We start from the raw sequence: 24,845 nt of genomic DNA, 5'->3' as shown, positions 1-24,845 counted from the left end.
CTTATTTCCTTTTTCTTGTTTTCACCTCTTACTGTGTTCAGCTACCTGTCTCCCATTTCACAGTTTGTTGCACCTTTTTTCCTGATGATCTGGGGTGGAATATTTCTCTGCATGTTAAAAATCTACTTCCATTTTCCAATAAGTTCAGTATATTTTTGTTAGGGAAAACCAAACCAAACAAACAAAGTTAGTAGATTCCACTTTCATAGAATCATAAAATCATTAAGATTAAAAAAGACCTGTGAGGCCATCAGGTCCAGCCATTAACTCAGCTCTTTCATGTCTACTACCAAATCCTGTCCCTAAGCACCACATTTATCCATTTCCTTGCTTCCCATTTATATTCCCACATACAACAACTCCAGGTCAGAATCTCCTCTACTTTCAGCAGCACAAATGACACACAAGATAGGGTCAGTGACACCTTTCTGGTGTCAATGAGGGACCATAACTGAAGCTTCTTTGCCCTAATTATAATATATTCCCCTTGAAAACAAACTCTATTTTGATTAAAACATGCAAAGTTCATAAAATAACCTTTGGTGCCTGGGTTTGGGCTGTGCAACAGCTAAATAAATTACCTGTTTGAGGGGAAAATGTTTAAAAGACCAACAGCTGTGGTGTATTTAAATTATTTCTTCACTCAAAATGTACTGTGAGCAGAAACACTCCAAATGCTGAAAAATAGATGAATCTGTATAACTCCTTAATTATTGAACTTATTTTTAATAATTAACTAAGCACGAGTTGGGAAAAAAAAAACATCTTGAGATCCAAAGCATGTTAAAGGTACAGGACAGGGCCTTCAGACAAAAAAAGCTGTTGCAGGCAAAACAAGAATTGAGCACTTTACTAAATGACTTAACTGAGCACCCTTAAATATGGAGCAGAGCAGAATGGTGCAGCCTAGAAATGCAAGGGACTTGAAAATTAATTCCAAATTCATAATCACAAATCTTAAGACAAGGAATATCTTGGCATCAGGACTCTGGTTATGCTTCCTGTTAGAAGCATAATGTGAAGTTGCAGTCTTGTATGGACCTGGTAAAATTATTAAGAATGATACAATTCTGATGTGTACAATGCCACTCTTGAGGAAAAAACAGTATAAATTTAATTTCTTATGGCCTCTAACACAGAACATTTCATAAATCACTGTGGGATGATATGTCACTTACCTATCCAGTTTCACCCAGTCCTAAGTAGTGATAGGTTACCAATAAGTACTGAGAGAACAAGGAGAAAAAGCTTTAAACTATGAGAGGAGTAATTTAAATCAGATATTAGGAGCGGTCAGAGGGTGGTCAGGCCCTAGCACAGGTTGCCCTGGATCCCTGGAATTGTCCAAGGCCAAGTTGGATAAGGCTTGGAGCAACCTGGGATAGTGGAAGATGTCCCTGCCCACGGCACAGGGTTGGAATTCAATGAGTTTTGAGGTCCTTTCCAACTCAAACCATTCCATGATTCTAAGTAGCTCAACAGGAGATGTGAATTTGACATTTACAGGAATATCTCCAAGTCACATCAAAACTGAGCAAACCAGCAAGGTTTGTCTGGGCACACATCTCCAGGGTCACAGGAAAATCTGCCCACATAGAAAACATCACCTCTCGCCCACTGCACTGCCTTAAAATGTGTTCCGGCTTCCACTAGAAGAGAAGCTTGGATTGACACTGATCACCAAAGGAGGTGCATAATTTGTAATTTATTATTTGTATTAAACCAAGGCACAGCATGCTGGATGGGCTGGAATTTGATCTTTATGGTCTTTTCCAATCCAAACCATTCCATGTTTTTGGGTAAAGCATTCCACACTTGCTGATACTAAAGGCTAGACCTAATGGGAATCTCTCCTCTGGTCACAGACAAGTCCTACCACAGCACTCATAAAGAGTCCATGGATGGATTCTTTATGCCATAGAAACATGGCTGAGACCACCACAAGATAAAATTATTCATCTCATTGTACACAAGGGAAGGTGTGGAGGAGATGAAAAAGGGTTAAGTGGCTTGTTTGGGATAACACAGGAATCTGGGGATAAAGCTGGGAAGGGAGTTTCCACTGAGCCAGACCAGTTTCTCAAAAATGAAGTCTGTATTCCATCTAGGAACAATCCAACACATCTGAAAATCAACACTTAGACTCTTCCAACAACTCTTCCAACAATTCCAACAATTTAGGCTCTTGTTGGAATTTTCAGTTGTTCCTCACTCCTCGGGTACAAACTTCAGTGTCAGGATTTCTGCAGCTGCTGGAACGCTTTCTCACTGGAAAGGGAAACTGAATCAGTGTAAACAGATTAACTCAAAAGCAGATCATTTGTCCTGGTCCAAGAGGCAGACCAAAACCAAAAGAGGAGGTCACAGCTTTGTGAGTCATCTCCAACTTTCTGCCAGGGCACCAGGAGGTGTTGATATCTCAGTTACCTTTTATTACCAATCCCTCTCCTTCCAGGGAATAACTTTCCAGGCAACAATTCTCCGTCTAACTGAGACTGATTCATTAAATTCCAGTTTGTCTTCAGTCTTCAAAAATCCTTTCTGTTGAAAGGAACTTATGCCTTTCATACATTTCTATTTTATTTTTACATGAATTTCACTTTAAATCTGTGGGGGTCTAAGAATTTACATGACAAGATGACAAGGTGCTTTCATGAAAAACAGATGTCCCTGACCTGAAAACAAGACTTTTTGCAGTACACGTTGTTACCTCACTTTAGACACCCTGGGAACCTCCTCACCAAGCCTGACAGCAAGCAGTGTGAGCCACATCCAGAGTCAGGCAGAGCTGGAGAATAGGGTTTATACATGGCAGTGTTGGTACAAACTGGAATCTTTTAATGGCTTTTAAGAGAACTGGTTCCAGCTCTAAGCCTGCATGGATCCGTTGGTCTTTCTCCCAAAAGTTGTTTAAATGTTTTTGAAAAACTTTTTTGTCATTGGGCAGTAGGGTTTGAACCCTTCTCCTCTGACACCCAGGACCCTGCTGCATCTCATTTTTGCTTCTGTTTACCACAAATTAATTAACTCAGTTGTGAACACACAGTTGTTTAGGGTGTTGACAAACTATAAAGCTCTTTTACACCTTCTGACTGTTTATTGGCATTTTAAATCGAGGTAATGAGATCCCTTTATTCCACAAAAGGAATTTACAAGAACTGCAGGGCTCAGACACAAAATCTACTTACTGGGAATGTACAAATTACACTGCAGATAATTTGTCAATCTGTTGTAGCTATACTGTAAATCTTTAGTGCAAATGGGAATAGGAGCTTTCAGTTTCCAGGAACAAAGTGAAAAGAAAACTGTTTTCCTACCCCCCCCAAAAAACAAACAAACAAACAAAAAACCCACCAAAACAACAAAACTCAACAAAAAAAAAAAAACCACCCAAACTTTTCAAGCGAAGTTAATAGTATAATTCAATGGACTATAGCTGGTTTTATTTTATTTTTTAAAGAATATATAAAACCTCTCACCTATGGCAGAGAGCTGAAACTAGAAGATATTTAAGGTCTCTTCCAGCCCAAACCATTCTGTGACTCTATGATTGTCTCAGGTAATAAAATACAACACACTTTCCTGCAGCATTTCTGGTGTCAGACTGTGTTAAGAACATAGCTTCCCCTCCATTGTCATAATCCCTTATTATTATTCCCTTTTCCTAACCAAAAATGCACTTCCTAATCAAACTTAGCTTGGCCATTCCTAAAATTTTCAAATGTCAAAGTGATAACTGGCAGTTCTGCCTTGGAAACTGGTGCTTCTGGAGAAAGATTATTTTTAAAAATTTAAAAATTATATTTTTAGATCCAAAATGAAGACATTTTGCTGCTGTTGCTTCAGTTAATAAAACAAACCATAAAAATAATAATGGATTAAATTCTTCAAGTTAAAAGGAATAGAAAATCTTTTCCAAAAAGCCTCTTTAGTCAGGATAGCACACAGATGTGCTGCTACAGCTATCTGTGGCCAAATGGATTTCAAGTGACAGTTCCTTAATTAAGGATTAGGAAAAAAATTTTGTGAAGCTGGATTTTATAATTTTTTTTAAAGTGTCACAGCTACCTCAGCTCTTGCAGCAACTAGCCCAGTCACTGGGCAAAAAAAGTGTCAAAAAAGGTATCAAAAAAGAATGAAAGCTGCTTTCCTATCTTTCAAATGTGTTAAAAAACATTTGCTTGAACTGTGAGCTGTCAACCCTCTGGACTTGAATGTTTCCAGCTATTTTTGCTCTCTGTTAATTCTAGTCCTAGGTATATTCCATAAGAATTTGTATAATTTAGCTTATTTTGTAATGAAAGGAGTGTGTTAGGGTTGCTTTTTTTTGCTTTTTTACCTGCTACACATCTTAGAAAGACAGAGACATCTCTGCCTGGAACTGGGAGCTGCCTTCCCATCCCTGTGCAGTCCTGCAGGACTCACTGCCATGTGTGGGCAGCTCCTGGGGAGGTTCAGAGCAGCTTTCCTGCCACAGCCACTGCTGAGCTTTTCATTCCCATCCCAAGGTGATGGGATTCAGATTAATACCTGCTCATTAACCTTTAGGACACCCTAGATTTTATCAGCTCTTTGAAAAGAAGCTGCAGCAGAACAACACTGGGTATTTTAGGTGGGCTGAAATCATAGTTTGGAATCAGAATCAGAGAATGGTTTGGGTTGGAGGGGACCTTTAAAGGTCATCTAGTCCTGGTCCCCTCCTCCTGTTGAAGGAGCAGGAACACCAGCTGGATCAAGTTGCTCAGAGCCCCGTCCAACCTGATCTTGAATCTTCTCTCAGTGAGCAAAAATAAAAAATCTGACATCATCCAGACAAGAGGACAAACTGAATAACTTTTATGTTCTCCTCTGGGAGATATCCTTGAAAGTGACCTAGTCCTGCTGAATGTTTCCTGTTCATGAAATTGCAGTTTTCACTTAAAGCATTTCCACCTGAATATCTTTCAACAGCACCCTGAAGAAAGCAAGGATTATCATGTTCTTTTCTTGGAAGTTCAAGGTGAGGTTGTGTGGAGCTCAGAGCAGCCTGGTCTAGTGCAAAATGTCCCTGCCATGGGCAGGGGTTTGGAATGAAATGGGTTTAAGGACCTTTCCAACACATACCAAGATTCTAGGATCTTACTGAGGATGGGAAGGGCTTTGTGATTAAACAGAGCTATAGAAACTCTCAATGTTGTCCTATTCTGACAATTTACATTGCAAAAAATGTACCTTCCCTGCGTTCTGTCCCATAAATGCACAAATTTCCAAACATTCCCTTTAATCAGAGATCTCCCAGTCACTTTGCTAAGTCACATCAGTCCTGAAAACAAGAGGAAAGATATTCCTGTAATGCCATTGCATCAACCAAAATCCATGCTCCACACCTAGAACGAGCTCACAACCAAAGATGCCACAGAGGAAAAGGTCTTTAGACCAGGAGCAAAGAGCTCCAGCCATGCAGCCAAGGACAGTGGATCCTGCAGGGAGCTGCAGAGCGCTGGTGACACTTTGTGTGATTGCAGGATTGTCTACCACACAGGATCATCTCCCATGCTGCTGTGGAGTGAGACAAGGCCTATCTCCCTGCAGGAGTGGGAATGTGGGGCACCACAACCATTGCCAGGCTGAGATCAGCTTCCCGTGTCCCCAAAATGTGATGGAGAATTCAGCACCAGGAAATGTGAGGGTGACCTCAAAGGGAGGGTCCCTCCTTGGCTCAGCCTGCAGCTCTGGGGAAAGCCAGGGCTGGGTCCAGGCCCCTCAATTTGCCAAACTTCACAGAATCACTCAGGCTGGAAAATACCTGAGAGGCTGAGTCCAACCTGTGACCCATCCCTGCCTTGTCAACTAAACAGGAGCAATGAGTGTCACATCCATTTTTTCTCGAACAGCTCCACCACCTACCCAGGAAACCCAAACTTCTCAGCCTTTCTCCTGTCTAGGGTGGAAATTAACTCTGAATTTGCTGCTGGGTGTTCTCTTCCTCCAGCCAATAACCTGGGTTTTGTTTACACCAGAATTGGAAGCAGTATTTTGATGTTATATTTGAAAGTTTGAAGAAGGAAATTATTTAATATATAATATGCCTCCACATTTGTAACAACCTACAGACCTGCACCCTGTCAGGAATCACAAGGTAATTATATATAGTATATTAACTATGGTCTATTTATACATTCTTTGTATCATATTTTATTCTATTTTTTTTCCAGTATATAGTGTGTATTGTATTATATTGCATTAATATCTTTACTAACTATATTATACGTATCTTTATTATATAATAAATAATATTAGTTTCCATCTCTTTGTCCCCTTTGTATCATGTTTTTCTCAATAAGATCATCACCAAAACACAAATTAACTGATTTAAGCTGAAATAAAAAATAATAGATGCATTTCTGTTAGAAAGAAGGGCAAACTGTGAAAGACACAGCAGCTTGCCCTGAACCCAACTCTTTTTTTTTTTTTTTTTTTTTTTTCCCATCTGCTAGGTCTTTAAAATCTAATGGTCATCTTATATTTGTGAATAAGAAAGTGAAGGCACAAGTCATTGTACATTAGTTACTCCATGGGAAGTGCCTAAGTGCAGTTTCTTACCCCTGGTGAACACGAGGGGATTCAAGGCAGCTCAGCCTTCTGTTCCAGAGCCATCTGCTTTAATGCATCATGTTAAAGTCAAGGTCTTGGAAAGGAAAAACACTGTCACAGGAGGAAAAAAGACTCCTGCAACCCCCACACAGAATAGCTGGCACCTAAGGAAAACCAGCCTATGGAAGTAAGCTCAGGAAATCAGGAAGTTCAGGTAGTGAAAAATAATATTTACTGAATAGAGGCATTTCAGTGGAGTGAAAAAAAGTCTTTTCTCTAACAGATCTCTGCACCTTATCTTGAATCCCCCCGCTACAGATTTTTTTTTCCCTTATTTTTTTCCCCTGGGAAGCTTTTCTTTTTAATATGTGAGTAAAGCAGAACAAATTCTCTCATGTTGTCTATGATCTCTTAATCTCAAACTCAGCACAGATACATAACACTGCCTAATGGAGGCAAAGCAAGAGGCATTTGATTAAATGTTTGATCTCTGGAGGAATGCACAGGCTTTGTAGAGCATAGTGAACAGCTCACAAATATTTTGTGTTTTATTATTGATTAAAAGCAATTAAAATTAATAATTTGTTCAACTGATAAAAAATACTTTTTTTTTTTTTTCTTTTCCTGAGCTAACCCTGGAAAAGTATCAGATTGCTTTGGCTACAGAGAACTCTGGGATAGAAGTCAAAATGTAATTTTCTCCACTGCAAATGCAGGAACATTCTTTGCAGTAGGACTGGCCATGATTTTAGAGCACTGAAGTAACTACTGACACCTCTGTTTAAATTATCCTGATTATAAATAACTATGTTATCAAACCAAAACTCTCAGGACATTGTTTTTTCTTTACCACATACCTTTCATAGTTTGGACAAGGTGAATGCAGCATGTTTTTAATCTGAAGTGTTAACATCTTACATCTAACTGAGGGGATATATATTATTAGTCAAAATTCAGGGAACAGCCTCACTGAATCACAGGAGGTTTCGTGTTGGAAGAGACCTTAAAGATTATCCAGTTCCAGCCCCTGAACTGAAGCCATGGGAGGAACACCTTCCACTAGAATAGGTTGCTCACTGCTCACATTCTTTCCCAGCAGAGTGCTGACACAAAGTTTTAGATACATGCCTGACAAAGGAGTGCTGGTCTTTTTTTGGAAAGAATCACTGTCTGTTTCATGAGGACACGATGGAATAACAAGATCACCTACACAGGACTGTTGAAAATAAAAAATAAATTTAAAATATTTCAGTGTGTGGCAATATCTCTGCTCTGGAGGCAGGCTGGGAGAGCTGGGGGTGTTCAGCCTTGAGAACACAAGGCTCTAGGGAGATATCAGAGCCCCTTCCAGTGCCTAAAGGGGCTCCAAGAGAGATGGAGAGGGACTTTAAACAAGGGCCTGGAGGGATGGGACAAGAATAAATGGTCTTAGGCTGTAGGAGGATGGGTTTAGATGGGATATTGGGAAGAAATTCTTCCCTGTGAGGGTGGTGAGACCCTGGCAGAGGTTGCCCAGAGAAGCTGTGGCTGCACCTGGACCCCTTTGGAAGTGTCCATGGCCAGGCTGAACAGGGCTTGGAGCAACCTGGGGTAGTGGAAGGTGTCCCTGCCCATAGCAGGGGATGGGACTGGATGATCTTTAAGGCCTCTTCCAACCCAAACCATTCTGGGATTCCATGATAAGAGCATTAGAACCACAAGATCAGGCTGCCACAAGGACAGGCTGGGTGTTCTTTACTTTGATGCAGCATCTCCACTCTGCACCCAGTTCCTCCCCCCACTCAGCATCCACTGGTGTCTCCAGTTTCCCTGGGAAGGACAAAGGCACAAGAACAGCCAAGGCCACCGTGCTGAACTTCTCTCCCGAAGCTTGTCAGGAGAGTTTCTCAGGGAACAGAGTGCGAATGGAGCTGGAGACAGTGATAAATTTCCCTTCTGAACAATCAATAAAACTCTCTCAGCCCTGCTCAGGCCCCTACTGCGGATGCAAGGGCCATAATTACATTGTCAAAAAGTCGAGTTGCCCTGGCTGGCTGAAACCCCCTCTCAAAGTGACGGGTGATTGACAGGCAGTTTATGGGTGGCACGCTCTGACTGGCAGGGGAGTTGGCTAAAGCCAAAGGCAACAGTGAAATTTCCCAGTCTGCTACAACTACCGGAGCAAAGGACTGCCACTCATGAGGGGATTGTGGGAAAACCTTAGTCATATTAACATATCAAAGTGAGGAGCTGACAGCGCTTACTAAACAATCTGAACTCAACCAGAGCTGCAGAGCATCCCCCAACATTCCCGGCCTGAAAGAGAAAAGGAATTGAAATGCGCCCAGTCCTGTCTTTGCCAAGACAGATGAGAATTTGGAAACCTGCTTATTTAATGATTTTGATCTGAGATAACATATATATTCGTGTATATAAATGTATCTCACAAATGTGTATTGTAGTGCATGTCAGCCTCTTTCACATATATATATATATATGAAAGGGGCTGTCATGCTCCACAATTTGTTCTATGCCACAGACCAGACCGATGCTAAATTGAAGACAGAACAACAGACTTTTTTTTTCTGTGTAAGCAATATGAACCCAGTAAAAGACCCACTACTTTCTGTCATGTTTTCTAGCAGGCTTCCACTCCTTCTATGTTAAATTGTAGATTACATGGTTTGAATGAACAATAATTGCAGCCATGCACTGGGGCTGTGTGTGTTGCAGAGCTTAAAAAAGATTTCATAGCTACTCTCAATCTGTTGAATAAAAAATTGTTATGACTTCTTGAATAATAATTGGTTTTGAATATTAATAATAGAATAAGAGTTGGCATTGTTCAGCCTGAAGAAGAGAAGGACCAGGGAGACCTCAGAGCCCCTTCCAGGGCCTAAAGGGGCTCCAGGAGAGCTGGAGAGGGACTTGGGACAAGGGATGGAGGGACAGGAGCAGGGAAATTATTTCAAACTGACAGAGGGCAGAGTTAGATGGGATATTGGGAAGGATTTCTTCTCTGTGATGGTGAGGAGGCCCTTGCACAGGTTGCCCAGAGAAGCTGTGGCTGCCCCATCCCTGGAAGTGTACAGGGCCAGTTTGGATGGGACCCTGAGCAACCTGGGATAGTGGAAGGTGTCCGTGCCCATGGAATGGGGGTGGACTAGATGATCTTTAACATCCCTTCACGCACAAGACTTTCAATAGTCCAATAATGTATGAAAAATTGAAACCAAGAGTTTTATTCACTAAGGATCAAGCCACTTTTGACTCTCTATGTCTCCATCCAGGTATTACTTGGATTGCAGACCTCATCCTCTTGTTTTCCTTGGGACTGACAACTCACTAAGAATTATGGCACTGAGTAAAATGGATAAATTATCACTGAGAAAAGACTCAAAGGTACTGATGTGGAAGCCTGGGTTTACCTCCCTCCATCACATTGTCAAGGTAAGACTGCAAAATGTGCTCTGCCCTGTTTGTCTTCAATTTTTGTCTTCAATTGGGTGATGGAGTCACCAAGGTAGAGTTGATACAGGTTTGGAATGGAAAGAAGAAGCAGCACAAGAGGCACAGCTGCCAAGAGTTGCTACTGGCTTTTTTGCTAGGAAACAAAAAGCATGGAAAAGTGAAGACTCATGTTGTAAAGTGCTGACAATCTAAGGATAAAATCCTGGCTTTCAGGGGTCAAACCAAGAATAGAAGGACACTTTAAAGTGGCAGAAGACACAGAAAGTGAAGCAGCAAAAGCTGCTATGAGGCAAATTCAAGTCTCAACACTTTTCTTTATAAAGAAAAAAAGATGGATGATTAACCAAATTAATCCCCTGGAAAAAGCCTCTAAGGAAAATGCTGGTTTCTGTCTCCCTTGACGTCCTCAAAGACCAAGCCTTTCTGGAAGGCAAACTTTAATCTAACAGGAATTACTGAGCTCAGGGCTGGGATAACTCTGTGAAATTCAATGGCCAGTAACAGATTCAGCCAAGATGCTCTAATAGCCCTCCTTCACAGAGACCCTCCAGGAAATGGGGTAGAAACACTCTGCAAAGCACTGAAGTTATTCAAGTCTTTTACAGGCAGTAAATAATTGAGCCTTTCTGTGTCTCAATGAAAGGGTCAAGAGCACCTGACATGGTGCTGAGGTGCAGCCCCACCTCTCCTGTCCCTGCCAGGAGCTCCTTCCTCAGCCCCTGATCATCTCTCCTGATCCAGAAAAGCATCTGTTCACTGGCTCCCCTCCAAACCCAACCTCTCCCAGCCTTGCTCAGCTCCTGTGAGCTGGCAGGATGATGGCACAGAGTCCCAACTCACTCCCTGTCTGTGCTCCACTGTTATCCTTGGTGTCTGACATCATTTTTGTCCAAAAGCCACGTGTTTCTGTGCTCAGACAGCAACATTTCCTCATGTAGGGCACAGGGTGGAAGTTCAAGACCTGCTGGAGGGTGGGAACGCCCACCAACAGGAAGGTTGGCACACACGAACAGGAGGAAGGGAGATGAGACATTCAGATGGTTTTTCTTTTTCTTATTTTTTTTCTCTCCTCATCTATGAGACGTAGAGCTTTTAAAAATATTTTAAAATATTTTAAAAATACTATTTTAAAAATAGTAGAGAAGAACTCGAGAAACGTGCACCAATGTTCCAAATTGAGTTTGGACTTGAATTCCATGTCCAGACTCCTGCACCAAGAAATGGCCATTTTATACCCATATTTCATAGTCTTCAAGAAAAGCTCCATATCTAAATTCTCCTATGCCACAATATAAGAACGTATGGGGTTGTTGGAATGGGTCCAAAAGGGGCCAAAGATGTTCTGAGGGCTGGAGCCCCTCTGCTCTGGAGCCAGGCTGGGAGAGCTGGGGGTGTTCCCCTGAAGAAGAGAAGGATCCATGCAGACCTTAGAGCCCCTTCCAGGGCCTAAAGGGGCTCCAGGAGAGCTGGAGAGGGGCTTGGGACAAGGGATGGAGGAACAGGACACAGGGAATGGCTTCAAACTTACAAAAGACAGAACTAGATGGGATACTGGGAAGAAATTCTTCCCTGTGAGGTAGTGAGGCCCTGGCACAGGTTGCTCAGAGAAGCTGTGGCTGCCCCTGGATCCCTGGAAGTGTCCAAGGCCAGGCTGGACATTGGGGCTTGGAGCAGCCTGGGATAGTTGAAGGTGTCCCTGCCCATGGAATGCCTGCTGGAACTAGATGGTGTTTAAGGTATCTTCCAACCCAACCCATCCCATGATTCTATGAGAATCATGACCAAAGTTTTGTCAATTTATTTTTCTTTTTTTGGTGTGTTTTCTTTGTTTTGTTTTTTGTTATTCATTTATCCTTTGCTTTTGACAACAAAAGAAATGTACTCACCATGAATGGAAAGGGTCCCATTCCTCACTGCCAGGAACTTGACTCCATATGGAAATAAAGATGGAGAGTGGAGGCTTCCATAGAGATAGATGTGTGCTTTGTGATGGAAAGGGGCCTCAGGGGATCCCACCTGGAGCTCTCCTCCATCAGACACCAGGATGTAATGAGCATGCAGTTCTACAGGTCCTGGTCCAGTAAACAGGAGTTTGCCACCTGAAGACAAGAGAAGAAGAAAATACAATCATATATTCACTCAGTCATTCTCTCACAGCCAATGGAACTGTAAGAGGTAGGTAAACAAAGGGGTTTGCAGCAAAATTAAAGGCTAAAATTTTATTGCATTCTGTGAAATTTCCACCTTGCTCTTTATTTCTCCCTATGGATTTATCAACCCTTTAAAGACCCAATTAATCCAGTCCATTTTTTTGATTCTACAGCAATCTGGATTCCTAGACTTGAGCAAGGCCAGTCAGCCTGGGCAGACTCTCAAAACACAGTTAAAGGAAGCTGTGTTCGGAAAAACCCAATTTTAACCAACTAAATCACTTAATGTTGAAAAGGGATATTCCTGCTTAATTTGTATAATGTTACTTTTTAGATTACAGACTACTTGTGACTGGCAGAGGGGAGAGGAAAACTCCTTTGGAACATAAGAACTGGCAACTTGTTTAAATCAGTGGTTGATTTAATCCTGCAAACTCTTCCAGCTGCTGTTCAAAACCAGATGCTTCCAAATACAGTGTGAGACACATCTCCCTCTTAGCTGGACATGGGTTGATCTCCCCATCCCATAAAAACCTCATTTAATCCCTAATTAGAGGTTAGCTTCACCTCAAAGCATAAGGTTTCAACTCCTTGCCAACATTGTCCTCCTACTGACTATTAGTATAACTGGTTAGGATTTGCCAGTAATAAAGAACTGGTCTTTGGAATCTTTGTGATATTTGGTCTTAAGAACTTCTTGAAGCAATGAATTCTGTGGGTTAAACGCATAGTGCATAAAAAACCATTTCCATCCCATTTTTTTTTGACTCAAGTTCTTCAGTTCTGTCAAATGTCTCCTTTGTTCTTGCTTCTCATGAGCTGAAAATCCCAGTCTGTCACCTCAGGATGGTTCATTCCATTATCTATTTTATATTTCCTCTCCTGTGAAGGACGCTGTCACTTTCTGTACAATGGATATGGACAGAGTGAAGCCTCAATCATTTTGTCACACTGCACATGGGATGTGCCTTCCTAGGTCAAGCCACGTTTCCCAAGAGAGAGTAGGGAAATTCCCAAAGTCTGGAAGCTTCACACCTCTTACAAAGGGTCTACCCTGCTCCCGTTGTGTGAAGTGGCTGATATCTGTACAGCTCACCCCACGGCCAGTTTGCTAGAGATGGAAGCAATTTTTAATGGTGATCTCTCTGTCTACCACCCAGTTGGCTCTCCTGCCTCACAATTTCTTCCCTGTGAGAGTGAAGAAGCCCTGGCCCAAGCTGCCCAGAGAAACTGTGGCTGCCCAACTCTGGAAGTGCTAAAGACCAAGCTGGGGTTGGATGGGGCTTGGAATAACCTGGGATAGTGGAAAGTGTCTGTGCCAGTGGCAGGGGGAAGAACCAGATGATCAGATGATCTTTAAAGTCCCTTCCGACCTAAACCATTCCATGATTTCATGATAACACTGCCAAATCTTAGCAAGAAGAAGGGAGATCAGACATTTGTATAAATTGCAGTATTTAGACTGGAAAAAAAAGTTTTAATATTAAAAACAGATTAAGTACTATCTTGATCATTGCTCACCATTGCTCATATTCTGCTTATCCTGATTTCCTTTTTTATTCTCACATGGAGAGGCTTTTCTTGTTTCAATGAGTTCTTGAGCTTATAACAAAGTTTTATGACTTAGTCCTCATTTCTTAGGCTTATAAAAATAGTATTTGAATAGGGACTACCCATTAAATATTTTCTTTTCAGATTTCATTGCTTTCCAATTTTTTACATAATTTTTTATAGAATATGCTTAATTGAAGAAATAGATAAATCTCACATTTTCTTGCTTATAACCACTGGAACCATAGATTTGCTTGCAAAAACACCAACTCTCCCAATTGTAAATTGTCTCTTTCCTTAGACATAATTTTCTATGTACAAATGTATTAGTATTGAGCCTTTATATAGTCTTTGCAAATTACACTGTGTGGATTGTGAAGAACCAGAACAAATTTCAGCTTGTTTTGTGTAAAACAACACAAGGTATCTGACTCCAGCAGCAGTATTAAAGCTCTTGAATGAGACTGGACCTGTTGATTTTAAGAATGTGTATTCTGAAAGAATATTTATTGTTTTCATTCTATTAGCATTATTTGGCAATAAATGGAGTGCTAGTCCATCTTCCTCTAATGATATAATTTACCATCCTGTTTCTTCCCATACAGAGAACAGAAATATTTATTAAATACTTTTGCTTTATAGCAAAAGTGTTATTAACTTTATCACCACAATCTATAAATGAAACTGTGAATCACCGTGATTTATTTCACTCCTAACATTGAAAAAGGCATCTTCCCTAAGGTCTTTATTGACTTTCTATGTTCTATTCTCAGTTAAATACAGTAATTTCTGTTTCCACTTCTCTTCATACAATTTTTAATGAGTGTTTTGATTGCTGCCATGCTGTACCACTGAACCAGGAGGGCTGGTAGACTGTTGTCCTATCCTTCAATTGCAAAATCACAATTCTGTCTCAAACAAGATTTCCCAAGTTTCAGTCACATATTGCCCACTCAAAATTTTCAAGATGATGATCAAAGATTTTCCATATCTTTTTTGATCAAGGATTTTCCATAGTTTTGTGGATGTCTGAGTGTCTGAGAAGCTTGGATGCTGCTAACTGCTCTGGGTGCAAGTAGGAGCCATTGTCCCACCTCATCCCAGCAGCAGCAGGAATTGCTGCAGGAGCTGTGCGCACCTGGCATGCAAGTTTGACCCTTCCAGAGGGAAATCAGAGTCACTGAGGCTGGGAAAGACCTCTAGGATCACAAAGTCCAACCATTAACTCAGCACTGCCAAGTCCACCACTAAACCATGTCTCCAAACATCAGGTCTATGCATATTTTGAAGACTTCCAGGCACGGTGAGTCAACCACTGCCCTGAGAAGTCTATTACATTCCTGACCCTCCCTTTCAGTAACGAAATTCTTCCTAATATCCAATTTAAACATCCTCTGGTGCAACTTGAACACCAGAAGCCCTTATTTTAGGAAGAAATTCTTCCCTGTGAGAGTGGTGAGTAATTAGAACAGGTTTCCTAGAGAAGCTGTGGCTGCCCCATCCCTGGAGGTGTTCAAGACCAGCTTAGATGGAGCTTTAAGCAACTTGGTCTAGTTTAAGCTATCCTGTCCACAGCAGGGAGGTTGGAACAAGATGGTTTTTAAGGTTCCTTCCAACCAAAATTCTATGATTGTGGGATTTGCTGTATGTGACACTTTTGTTTTCCCTTAGAAGCAGCAGTCAGACACAAAATTTAACCCTGGAAAAGGGGCAGATCAGCTACACTCATGGTCACTCCACAATGCTGTTGTCCCCTGGATCTTTGCAAAGCTTCTGAAAACCTCCCAGGACAAATCCAAATGGTGCCCCGCCTTTGGGAGAAAATACAGTGGAAAAATAAAGTTCAGCTGGAGAGGAAAAAAGAAGAGTGGCACTGCAGAACAGAAAAGAAAGCATTAGGAAGGACTCATTTAACCATTTATCAAGTCTATGTGTAAAACAAACTCTGGCCAAACTTACAAATTCTTCTGTCCAAAAATTGCATATTGTCCCTCTACACCTCTGTGGTTTCTATTGGGTCAGAATAAATATACAGCTGCTGCTTTACAAGGTTGTCTTCTCCTTTTTTTAAAAAGAAAATAAAAGTTATGCTTCCTTCTTTTATTGCACTTGACCCCTTCTCTGAAAGCAGAAAGCAGGAATATTGCTCAACGGAGCCGTTGGCTGTGACCCTCAAATTGTTTGTTATGGCTGCACAGGAAAGCAAAATCCTACACATGACCTTGAGGGTGATTTTATAAAAATCAATCAACCACTGTTATGATGGCCTCCCCACCAAGCAAAATAAATACAATTAAGCCCATAATCACTTCTGTACAGTAATGTGCAAATTCAATGGGTCTCTTTAGGTGGAGTGAGGGAGAGAGGGGAGAAATATGTTGAGGCTATTTGATACTTTGTGAGAACATCAGAAGCACCATTCTTCTCAATTAACCCAGCAATTAGCCTCCACCTCTGCACAAACAGAAAAGAAATCTTTCTTTATCTGTCTTTACCAAAGGGGGAAAAAAGAGGAGGAAAAGAAAGAAAAAAAACAACAAGGCAATTCCATATGTCCCACAGGAGGGGAGAAGCAGTCAGACCAAATAATTAAAAAAAAAAAAAAATCTATTAAAGAAAACAAACCTGATAATAAGGTGGGAGGTTTAATCTGCTGAAAAAAATAATTAATTACAACACTACTGGTTTTGGGAAAAGAGATTTACCTCATGAAGTCCCTGGGAAATGGTGGAGGATATGCTCAAAAGTGAAGGATTTGGAAAGGGAATATATTAATAATTCTCTCTGTCAGATGTCCTGGACTCACTCATGCAATGCCACAGCCCAGGTATCCAAAAAGATAACTATAAAAAGAGCTTGCATCATGCCCTTCTGAGAAAAAAAAAAAAAAAAAAAAAAAAAAAAAAACCACAAAAAAAAACCAAGAAAAGAAAAAAAAAACACGCAAAAAATTATGTAGAAGATTGGGAAGACTGGTGTAGGGAGTTGCTCCTTGCCTCTGTCAAGAAGACCCACACTTGCAGACATAGCAGTTTATATCCGTCCTCAAAAATCTCATTTTAAATAAAACAACAAAATTCTAAACCAGATATTCTGGCTTATAATAAATAAAAGCAATGTTACTATCTTTCATTTAAGTTGTGATATAGACTTGTTTAAAGATTTCCTGAAATTGGAGGGAAGCAAAGTCCCTATTCCAAAGTACACCTTTTGCATGGAGACATTTTTGAGACTGCACTTTGCATTCACTGTCAATATAAGATATTTTTCCTAATGAAGAGCTCATTAGGGAGCTGGGATAAAAGTAATATATTTATATTTAGTTCAACTTCAGCTATTCATTTCTGCTTCATATTTTACTTAATTCTACTTCTTTATGTAAAGCTGAATACAGCGTTAAAGCCAGCAAACTACAAGAAGAGTGCTGGACAGTCTCAATACATCTTTTTTTAATAACCAAGTGGTAGAAGGGTATCCAAAAAATGGTCTTATATATCACTACTGTGTCATAACCTTCATCTAGCAGAGAACTTCCTCTACATGGAAGGGGATTTGCAGATTGAAATCTCATCCCTCCACCTGGACTACCTCTTCCCATCACAGTTCAGGGAAGAACTGCTCTGGTTGCTCCATGACCAGGAATAACTCAGCCTCACAGCCTTCAGCTTGCTCTTACCAGCTCCTCTCACTTGGTGTTTCACATGACAAAGCCACAGAATTCCCCATGAGACAGGTTCAGGACCAGAAGTTCTATGCCTGGCCAGCATCCCTGAGTGGCAAGCAGCAGGATGCCACATCCAGAGCTGGAATGGCTTTATTGATCCTGTGTAACCACAAGGCTGTAGTGTGCTGGCAGTCTCCTTACTGCTCCTTCTTCTGTTCCAAGGGTGTCCCAGGTAGGGCCTCCAAGCAGGGAAAAAAAAAAGCAACCAAAATCTTGTTGCATACAGAAAGAAAAATACAAAGTTCATGAAATTTAGAAAAGACAATTAACTATTTCATGGACCTGTCACCTGCACCCTGCCGACATGCTCACAGGATATTCCAATGAGCCATGAAAGTTGTTTGCAGCTTGGACCATGGCTGAACAAGAGGCAAAGGGGAATTTTGTTATATTGGCCCCATCCAAAAGGCTGCTCAAACCAAGAGTTTAAAATTCATCCTACACCTCCCTCAAATTATTGCTCCATACTCACAGCACACAGGTACAGATCCCAGATTAGCTCTGAATTCAAATGCCTGTGTATTTCCATCAGGACATCACTAACACACTCAAAAGTTAAGCTTGTATTCCGGCATTTCGTTGGATGGACGCCTTAATCCATCCCTGGGAGAGGAATCAGCAGCTGCTTCACTACTCTCAGACAGAATTCATTTCCCCAGCCTGACAAGCCTTTGTTTTTTGGCTTGCTGTGCTCACAGCCATCTGTTCAGATGGCACATGCTCCCTTGGAAACTGATCAGGCTCTTCCCTTAGAACTCAGGAGACAAGTAAAAGGCAATTCCAATCAGCATCCCAGAAGATGCTGCCATAGATGTATCTCCTTCAAAGAAATCATTCTATTTCTTCAGCTCTTAAGGGGCCTCTGAGATACTTAGCAACACCTGGATGGGTTTGGAAGAGGAGAGATGACTTGGTAGGGAAGAGGTGCCGGCACTCCAGGGCGTCTTCTAGCACATCCGACATCATCTGGGATCTAACTGAAGAGCTTCCACACGAGCCTTGTGAAGGCATCACGTAAACACCACCCACAGAGGCATGATGTAAACAAAGGTCCTTGGGCTGCCATTTCAAGTCCCCAGCTGACAGGCATTAGGTGCACATTTGGAAATTTTTCCCTGTGAGGGTGGGGAGGCTCTGGCACAGGGTGCCCAGAGAAGCTGTGGCTGCCCCTGGGTCCCTGGAAGTGTCCAAGGCCAGGCTGGACAGGGCTTGGAGCAGCCTGGGATAGTAGAAGGTGTCCCTGCCCACGGCAGGGGATGGGATGGGATGAAATATAGGGTCCATTCCACCCCAAACCATTCTGTGATTCTGTGATTCCCTCTTTCCATGACAGTGATTAGAGGAAAGAGATGGTGCTGCCCAGGGTTTCTGCTCAGTCTCTGCCAAAGCTGTGTTCAGTTCCTTGGCCAGGATTAGCTTCCACAGACCTGCTGACTGTGAAACATCCCACAGGAGTCTCAAGAGCTGCTGAAGTTGCTGCAAATCAATTTAATTGGCTGGTGCAAGTCCTGGAAGGCCAATGTACATCCTGTAAGCCCATATGAAACATGACAGCAAAGGAAAACTGCAGTCCACACCCAAACATGAACCAGGGTTTGCAGCTGGGGGAGGATCTCAAAAGACCCACACCTTAAATTGCTACAGATTCAGGGCCTTAAAACCCTTCCTCCAGGAATGCCCACATCTGTGAGTTGCACTCTACTGGATAACACTCAGTCCCTGCAGAAAAATATACTGAAAAATAAAGAACTGATGCCTTTTACAGCTTTTCATGAAAACAGAGAGGATTCTAAAGCTCTGAGACTAATTATTGAAGGCTCACCGTAACAATGTAGGAAAATATCACACAGTGACAGAGAGAAATAGAGCTGACTTTTCTTCCTTTTAAACCTCAATTAAAAAATACATTGGATGAAATTTCCCATTAGCTGGTACTATTTGTACATCCCATGTTCTTTCTTTAATTAAAAAACATGCTTATTGCAATACTGCCAGAATCACTTTTATGGTATTTTAATTGTAATGTCTCTGCCTGATTAAAAAAAGAAAATATGAACTGGAAACTGCCTCCAAAAAAAAAAAAAAACCAAAAAAAAGGATCACAATGCTTATCCCAAATGGATTGATCAAAAGGACACAGAAAACACCACGACAGGAACAAGTTCCAACTGTGCCTACTGACAAGGGATTTAGAAACGAGTTTAAGGACTAGTTGATGCCATAGAGAAGAAAACAGAGGGAAACACTTTTTCCTTCTTTCAGTGAATTAAAACCCAATCTTTCTTAGCAGTGACTGAAGCACAGGTTATTTGAAAACTACTGAAGTCAGTGTATCAGTGAATATTTGATGCTCGTTGCTAATAGCATCAAAGAGGAGGAAAAGACAAGCAAAATCAATATCTTTGTTTTCCCTACTCCCAGCTTTACTCACAGGATCCATTCTGGCCAAAGTCTGATCAAAGTGTGGATTACAAGAAATTCAAAATATTCACAAAATCAGAGAATCAAAGAAAAACTGCATGTGGCACTCAGTGCTCTGGTCTAGTTGACATGGTGGTATTTGGTCAAAAGTTGGACTCTGTGATCTTGCAGGCCTTTTCCAACCTAAATGATTCTTTAAGTGAAAATGAGTCTTTTCCAGTACAAGGATCAAAGCAATCTTCTCCCTTATGTCTGCAAAATTTCCTTTGCAAGAGCAACTGCCCAGGTTGGGGTCCTCAATCCCACCAGGGTGTAACTGGGAGTGTCACCCCAAAATTCATTTCCAAGGGACTCCTGAAAGACAAGACAGCTTCTTTTTTTTTTGTTTCCAGACCTCCCTAGACCACTACAATTTCAGACAAAGGCAACAACACATGTCTGAGGTATCAACCCATCAAATACAAAGTTTCCTCCAGTGTAAGCCCTGTGCAAAGGAAATTTCCATCTGTCCTGGGTTATCATAAATATTTCCATGCTTGTGATGTTGGGATTACAAAAATAACTGCAATCTGCTGAACATACAGAATTATTTGCAGTCTTTCTATCTCGTATCTCTTCCCCAATCAGTCTTGTCTGAGCTGTTTCACAGCCTGACTATTAAACTTTCCACTCTCAATACCCATGCTCTGCTTGTTGAGAAGGGAGAAAATGCTGAGCCCTCGTGGCAGAGAGCAGAACCCAGCTGCCTAATCCTATTTTTCTATTGTTTTGACCCCCATATCTTCTGCCCAGACAGTCTAGTCATTCCCAGAACCTCTATATGTTTGGGGCTATATGATTATATGGCCAAAGAAGGGTCGGTTTAAGGCTGCACGTGGAGTTGATGTTCTTGTTCTAACACTCTTTAAATCATTTCTGCAATGTTGAAATCATCAAAAGGGGACAACACAGGGCCAGTATTCAAAATCCTCAAGGTGTCTTAAAAAAGGGGAAAATTTCAAGAAATGAGCCTGTAAACATGTGTTTGGTTTGTTGGATACAGCACCAGAAAATGGGCAGTGTAGCAGCAGTAAAATATTACATCATTTCTCCATCCACAAAACCTTGTATTTTCAGCTTAAGAGTGCACAGCCAGCCTGATGCTGAGTCATGAAAGCCAAAGGGAGCAGAGCTACAATTTAATCCCTTTCTCCAGCTCCAGCTTAGAAAAACTCTCCAGGTAAAATAGAAATGGGATGTTTCAATCGAAGCACATATTGACACCTACCTTAGGGGTTAGGGGTTTACTGCCATGCCCATCTTGCACCTGGAGAAAGTGGTTGATTATTTGATGTGCTCATGGGCTTGGTAGTTGTTGCTCTGAGGGATCACCTGTGGTTCAGTTTGAGATGGGTGTCTATAATTCCTAAGATGAACAGGTCTTTGCTGATGTGTGTTTCTATCAATACAGGAGCCTAAACAACTCCCCTGAGCTGGACAGCTTAAAAAAGGGGAAAGTAAGGAAAGATAAATCTCAGCCTCATTTCAGAGTAGTTCTCATCATGTCTTGATTCCAAATCTAGCCAAGGCTACACAGCCAGACAACCTATGGTAATGGCAGTGGATGCAACAGGCAACTTCACAAAGCTCAGACAAAAAATTCCTGCAGGTTAAAATTCTAAAATGTTTTATCCCTCTGTTTGGCATGTAACAGTGGAGAAAATAATCACATCTAGAATATTCTAATGTTGCTTTTCTAACTGAATTGACTTTATAAACCAGGCTTCTTGGAAAACACGATAAAGAAGAGGAATGATTTGAATGTCGGATGAGCCAAAGCCATAAAGATACTACTCCAGACTTCATTAAATTCAATCAGAGCTCCAGCAGCTTCATGAGGGCTGACTCATAGATCAAATGAGCCTTTGAATAGGTCCAAAGCTCAGAGGGTTTCTGCTCCAATATTTCGCCCCAATTCTTCACAAAGTCAGTGACTGAGCCTCAAAATCTTCATCCAGATTTGGAGCCCAAAGAAATCTGGTGTTCTGACCTGTCTCCTCTAAAGTATGGCATAATCATAATGAGGTTAAGAATAATCTTGAATCACAGATTTAGGATTTTCACTGGGGAAAAGGATTGTACCAAAGTGTTTCACCTTTTTTTAATCTTAAAATCTCAGTTGATTTTTAATCTTGCTTTTAAATGGGAGTGATGTCTGATGTAGCAATTCTTGAAAACATCTAAGTCTAGACTGAGCAAGTTCAATCAGTTATGAAAATGTTCTCATGATATGGATAAACTTGCAAACTTTTTTCTTTATCAAATTATCATTCAAATTTAAAATAAAATATAATTGTCAATTGCATGACTTTCAGCATCATCTCAATGAAAAACTAGTACCTTCAGTATCATTTTAGAATAAAAGCAATTTTACCAGCAAGGATCCTGGTCTTTAAACATTAAAAAAAAAAAAAAATCCTGCTTTCATTTTTTGAGCTCTATTTCAGCAGAGGCTTAACTTTGAACAAGCAATTTCACCAGCACAACTCATTCCCATAATACCAGGCATGTGTACAGCAGTTTCCAAAACCAGTATCTAACTTCCAGGGGGAAAGATTTCTGGCATGGAATTACAAGTCCTTTAAATTCTTAATTTTACACCCTCTGAGATATGTCTGTCTCATTCTTATTCTGGGTCTATGTACGGGTACATAAACCCAGCAAATCCAGGGTATCCCACCATAACTGTGCTCAGTTATTTACTTACTGCCCACCAGCTGGGCTCTAGGATTTGGGATTATTTATTGCATTTGATAGTTGTGACCCACCATTCTATAATGCAAATAATTTTGTAAAGCTGTTTGTGACACATCTGCCTCAAAATGCCGAAGAGAACAGAGTAGATTTTTGTTATCAGCAGTGCCGTTATCACTGAGCACTGCTCAGGACGGCAGCAATTTTGGTAGACTGGGGAAAGAAAAAAGGGGGGGAAAGGCCTTTTTGCTTATATTGTCATCACACCCCAAGCAGCATAAACATTCAAGCAGCATAAACACGCACACAGAACATTTAAATTCTTGCCCTGTCCCCCATCACAGGCTCAGCCTCACAATCATCTGCTCTGCTGCTGGAGCCGGGGAATGGAAGGAGAGGAATGGAAGGAGAGGCCAGGGCCATGACAAACCCATCCCTGGAGGGGCAGAGCAGAGGACCCCCTCCCGCAGACCTCGGAGCTGCAGCAGGTTGAGGATGCTGGTGGCGGTCCCCAGGAGCAGCGTCCGGCCACCTTCTATCGTGACATTGTCGCCATCTCGCGGCTGGCGGCCACCCGGCCAGCTGGAGTCCTCGTCCCACCGGCCACACAGCTGCAGGGCAAGCTGCAAAGAGAAAGATCCAGAGGAGTTCAAAGCTCGCCTTTCAAGGAGCCAGTTTGCCCAGAGAACAGCGAGATGCCAAAGCTGCGTCCGAGTGGCATCAGCATCTCCACTGCCCTGGGCACGGTGGCTTCCAGAGGGACCCTGTGTAAGGCAAAGGAATAGATGGATATTGGCACTGGAGAGGCGCTCGGCCCTTCAGGAATGCCTGTCACAATTTGGGGATAGCCCCCTTGTCTTCTTCTGGTTCTGGGGATCGAGGGATTTGCTCCAGGACTGACCACAGGTTTCCTGGTGTGTGTCTCTCTCTGCCTCCCGAGAAGCAGAACTGCACTGTTGTTTCCAGCAATGTCATAAAATAGCCAGAAGAGCTCAGAATTAAAACATCCTGCTGGATGGGCACTATTTTGCTTTAGAGGTTGGGGTTTTATTTTGTTTTGTTTTGGTTTTGTTTGTTTTTTGGTTTTTTTTTTATCCTAAAGGCTCTCCTGCTGCTCATCCTCATTTAGAGACATTCCTCCTCTCAAAATACCTTTTCAGCTTTCTCAGCTTATCCAGTGTTATTGCCTCTGCTTTGACAGTGAGCACAGCAGTTCCAAATAAAGCCCTGAATAACTTGAAAACTGCTAATAGACTGACTCATGATATGCAATCATTAAATGATTCCTAAGTTTAAAGGCTCCTCCTCACCTCTAAACTTCAAGCATGTACTTTGCAGTAAAGGTTTTATAGAAGCACAGAATTTTTTGGGTTGGAAAGACCTTAAAGGTCATTTCCTTCCAGTCCCCCTGCCATGGGCAGTGACACCTCCCACTAGACCAGGTTGTTTAGGGCCCTGATGGTGAATTTCTTGAAGAAGGTGTGAATATTTTTGCCCGGACACATGTGCACAAGTGTGGACATAGACATCCAAAACATATTATTTGGTCTCATATGTGAACCAGCAAGAACATCCTCAACTCATCTGAGGCAGTGGTGGGGGGAAATCAGACATAGAAATATTTGTGGTCCTCACTGGGCTGTGCTAATCCAAAACAGCAGTGGAAAGAATAACCTCAAGACAAAAGCAAAACAGAGTTACTCCGTTTTCAAATGGAGCACATCGAGTGCATTAAAGCTTTTGCTTGGGAGCTGCAGTTGGGGTGAATCAATAATGGGGGTGTTATGATTGTTATTCTCTCCTGCTATGTTGTTTTCAGGTTTAGTTTCATGTGCCTGATGTTTTATAGAATATTTCCCATAGTGTTGTCCCTGAGCAACCTGGTCCAGCAGAAGGTGTCCGTGCCCATGGACCTTCAGATGAGCTTTAAGTCTTTCTAACCCAAACCACTCTGTCATTCTAATCATTTACACCAGGGAATGAGTGATGGTTCCCAGGCTAAATGACACAACTGGCTAGTATCCACCCTGGCTGGATGCTGGGATTTTCTACAATCAATTCTATGATTTCTCTATAAAGGGAATTAACTTGATTCAGTTCAGAGTGAAGCCTGGGACTGCATTAACACAAAAGGCAGTAAAAAATTCTTATTCTTGGGAGTTCAAACTCTGGTGTCAGAAGGAGTGAACCTCTTCATCATTACCAAAGTAAAATTATTGCATAGTTGCTAAGTGTAGTAGGAC

The 24,845-nt window shown here is 41.6% G+C and overlaps 1 protein-coding gene across 1 annotated transcript in view; it reads right to left on the bottom strand.

Moving 5' to 3' along the window:
* The window catches only part of PKHD1 (PKHD1 ciliary IPT domain containing fibrocystin/polyductin), a 235,402-nt gene that overhangs the window by 133,865 nt on the left and 76,692 nt on the right, over nt 1-24,845 (bottom strand). The window contains exons 36-37 of the mRNA XM_072926279.1: nt 23,075-23,225; nt 11,910-12,122 (exon numbers count right to left, since the gene is read on the bottom strand). Of these exons, the coding sequence (XP_072782380.1) occupies nt 11,910-12,122; nt 23,075-23,225 (364 nt within the window). The remainder of the gene's footprint in view (nt 1-11,909; nt 12,123-23,074; nt 23,226-24,845) is intronic.

Source organism: Taeniopygia guttata, chromosome 3 (genome assembly GCF_048771995.1).
Source record: "Taeniopygia guttata chromosome 3, bTaeGut7.mat, whole genome shotgun sequence".
Lineage (NCBI taxonomy): Eukaryota > Metazoa > Chordata > Aves > Passeriformes > Estrildidae > Taeniopygia > Taeniopygia guttata.
Note: the sequence above shows the minus strand (reverse complement) of the source record. Positions and strands in the feature narration are given on the sequence as shown.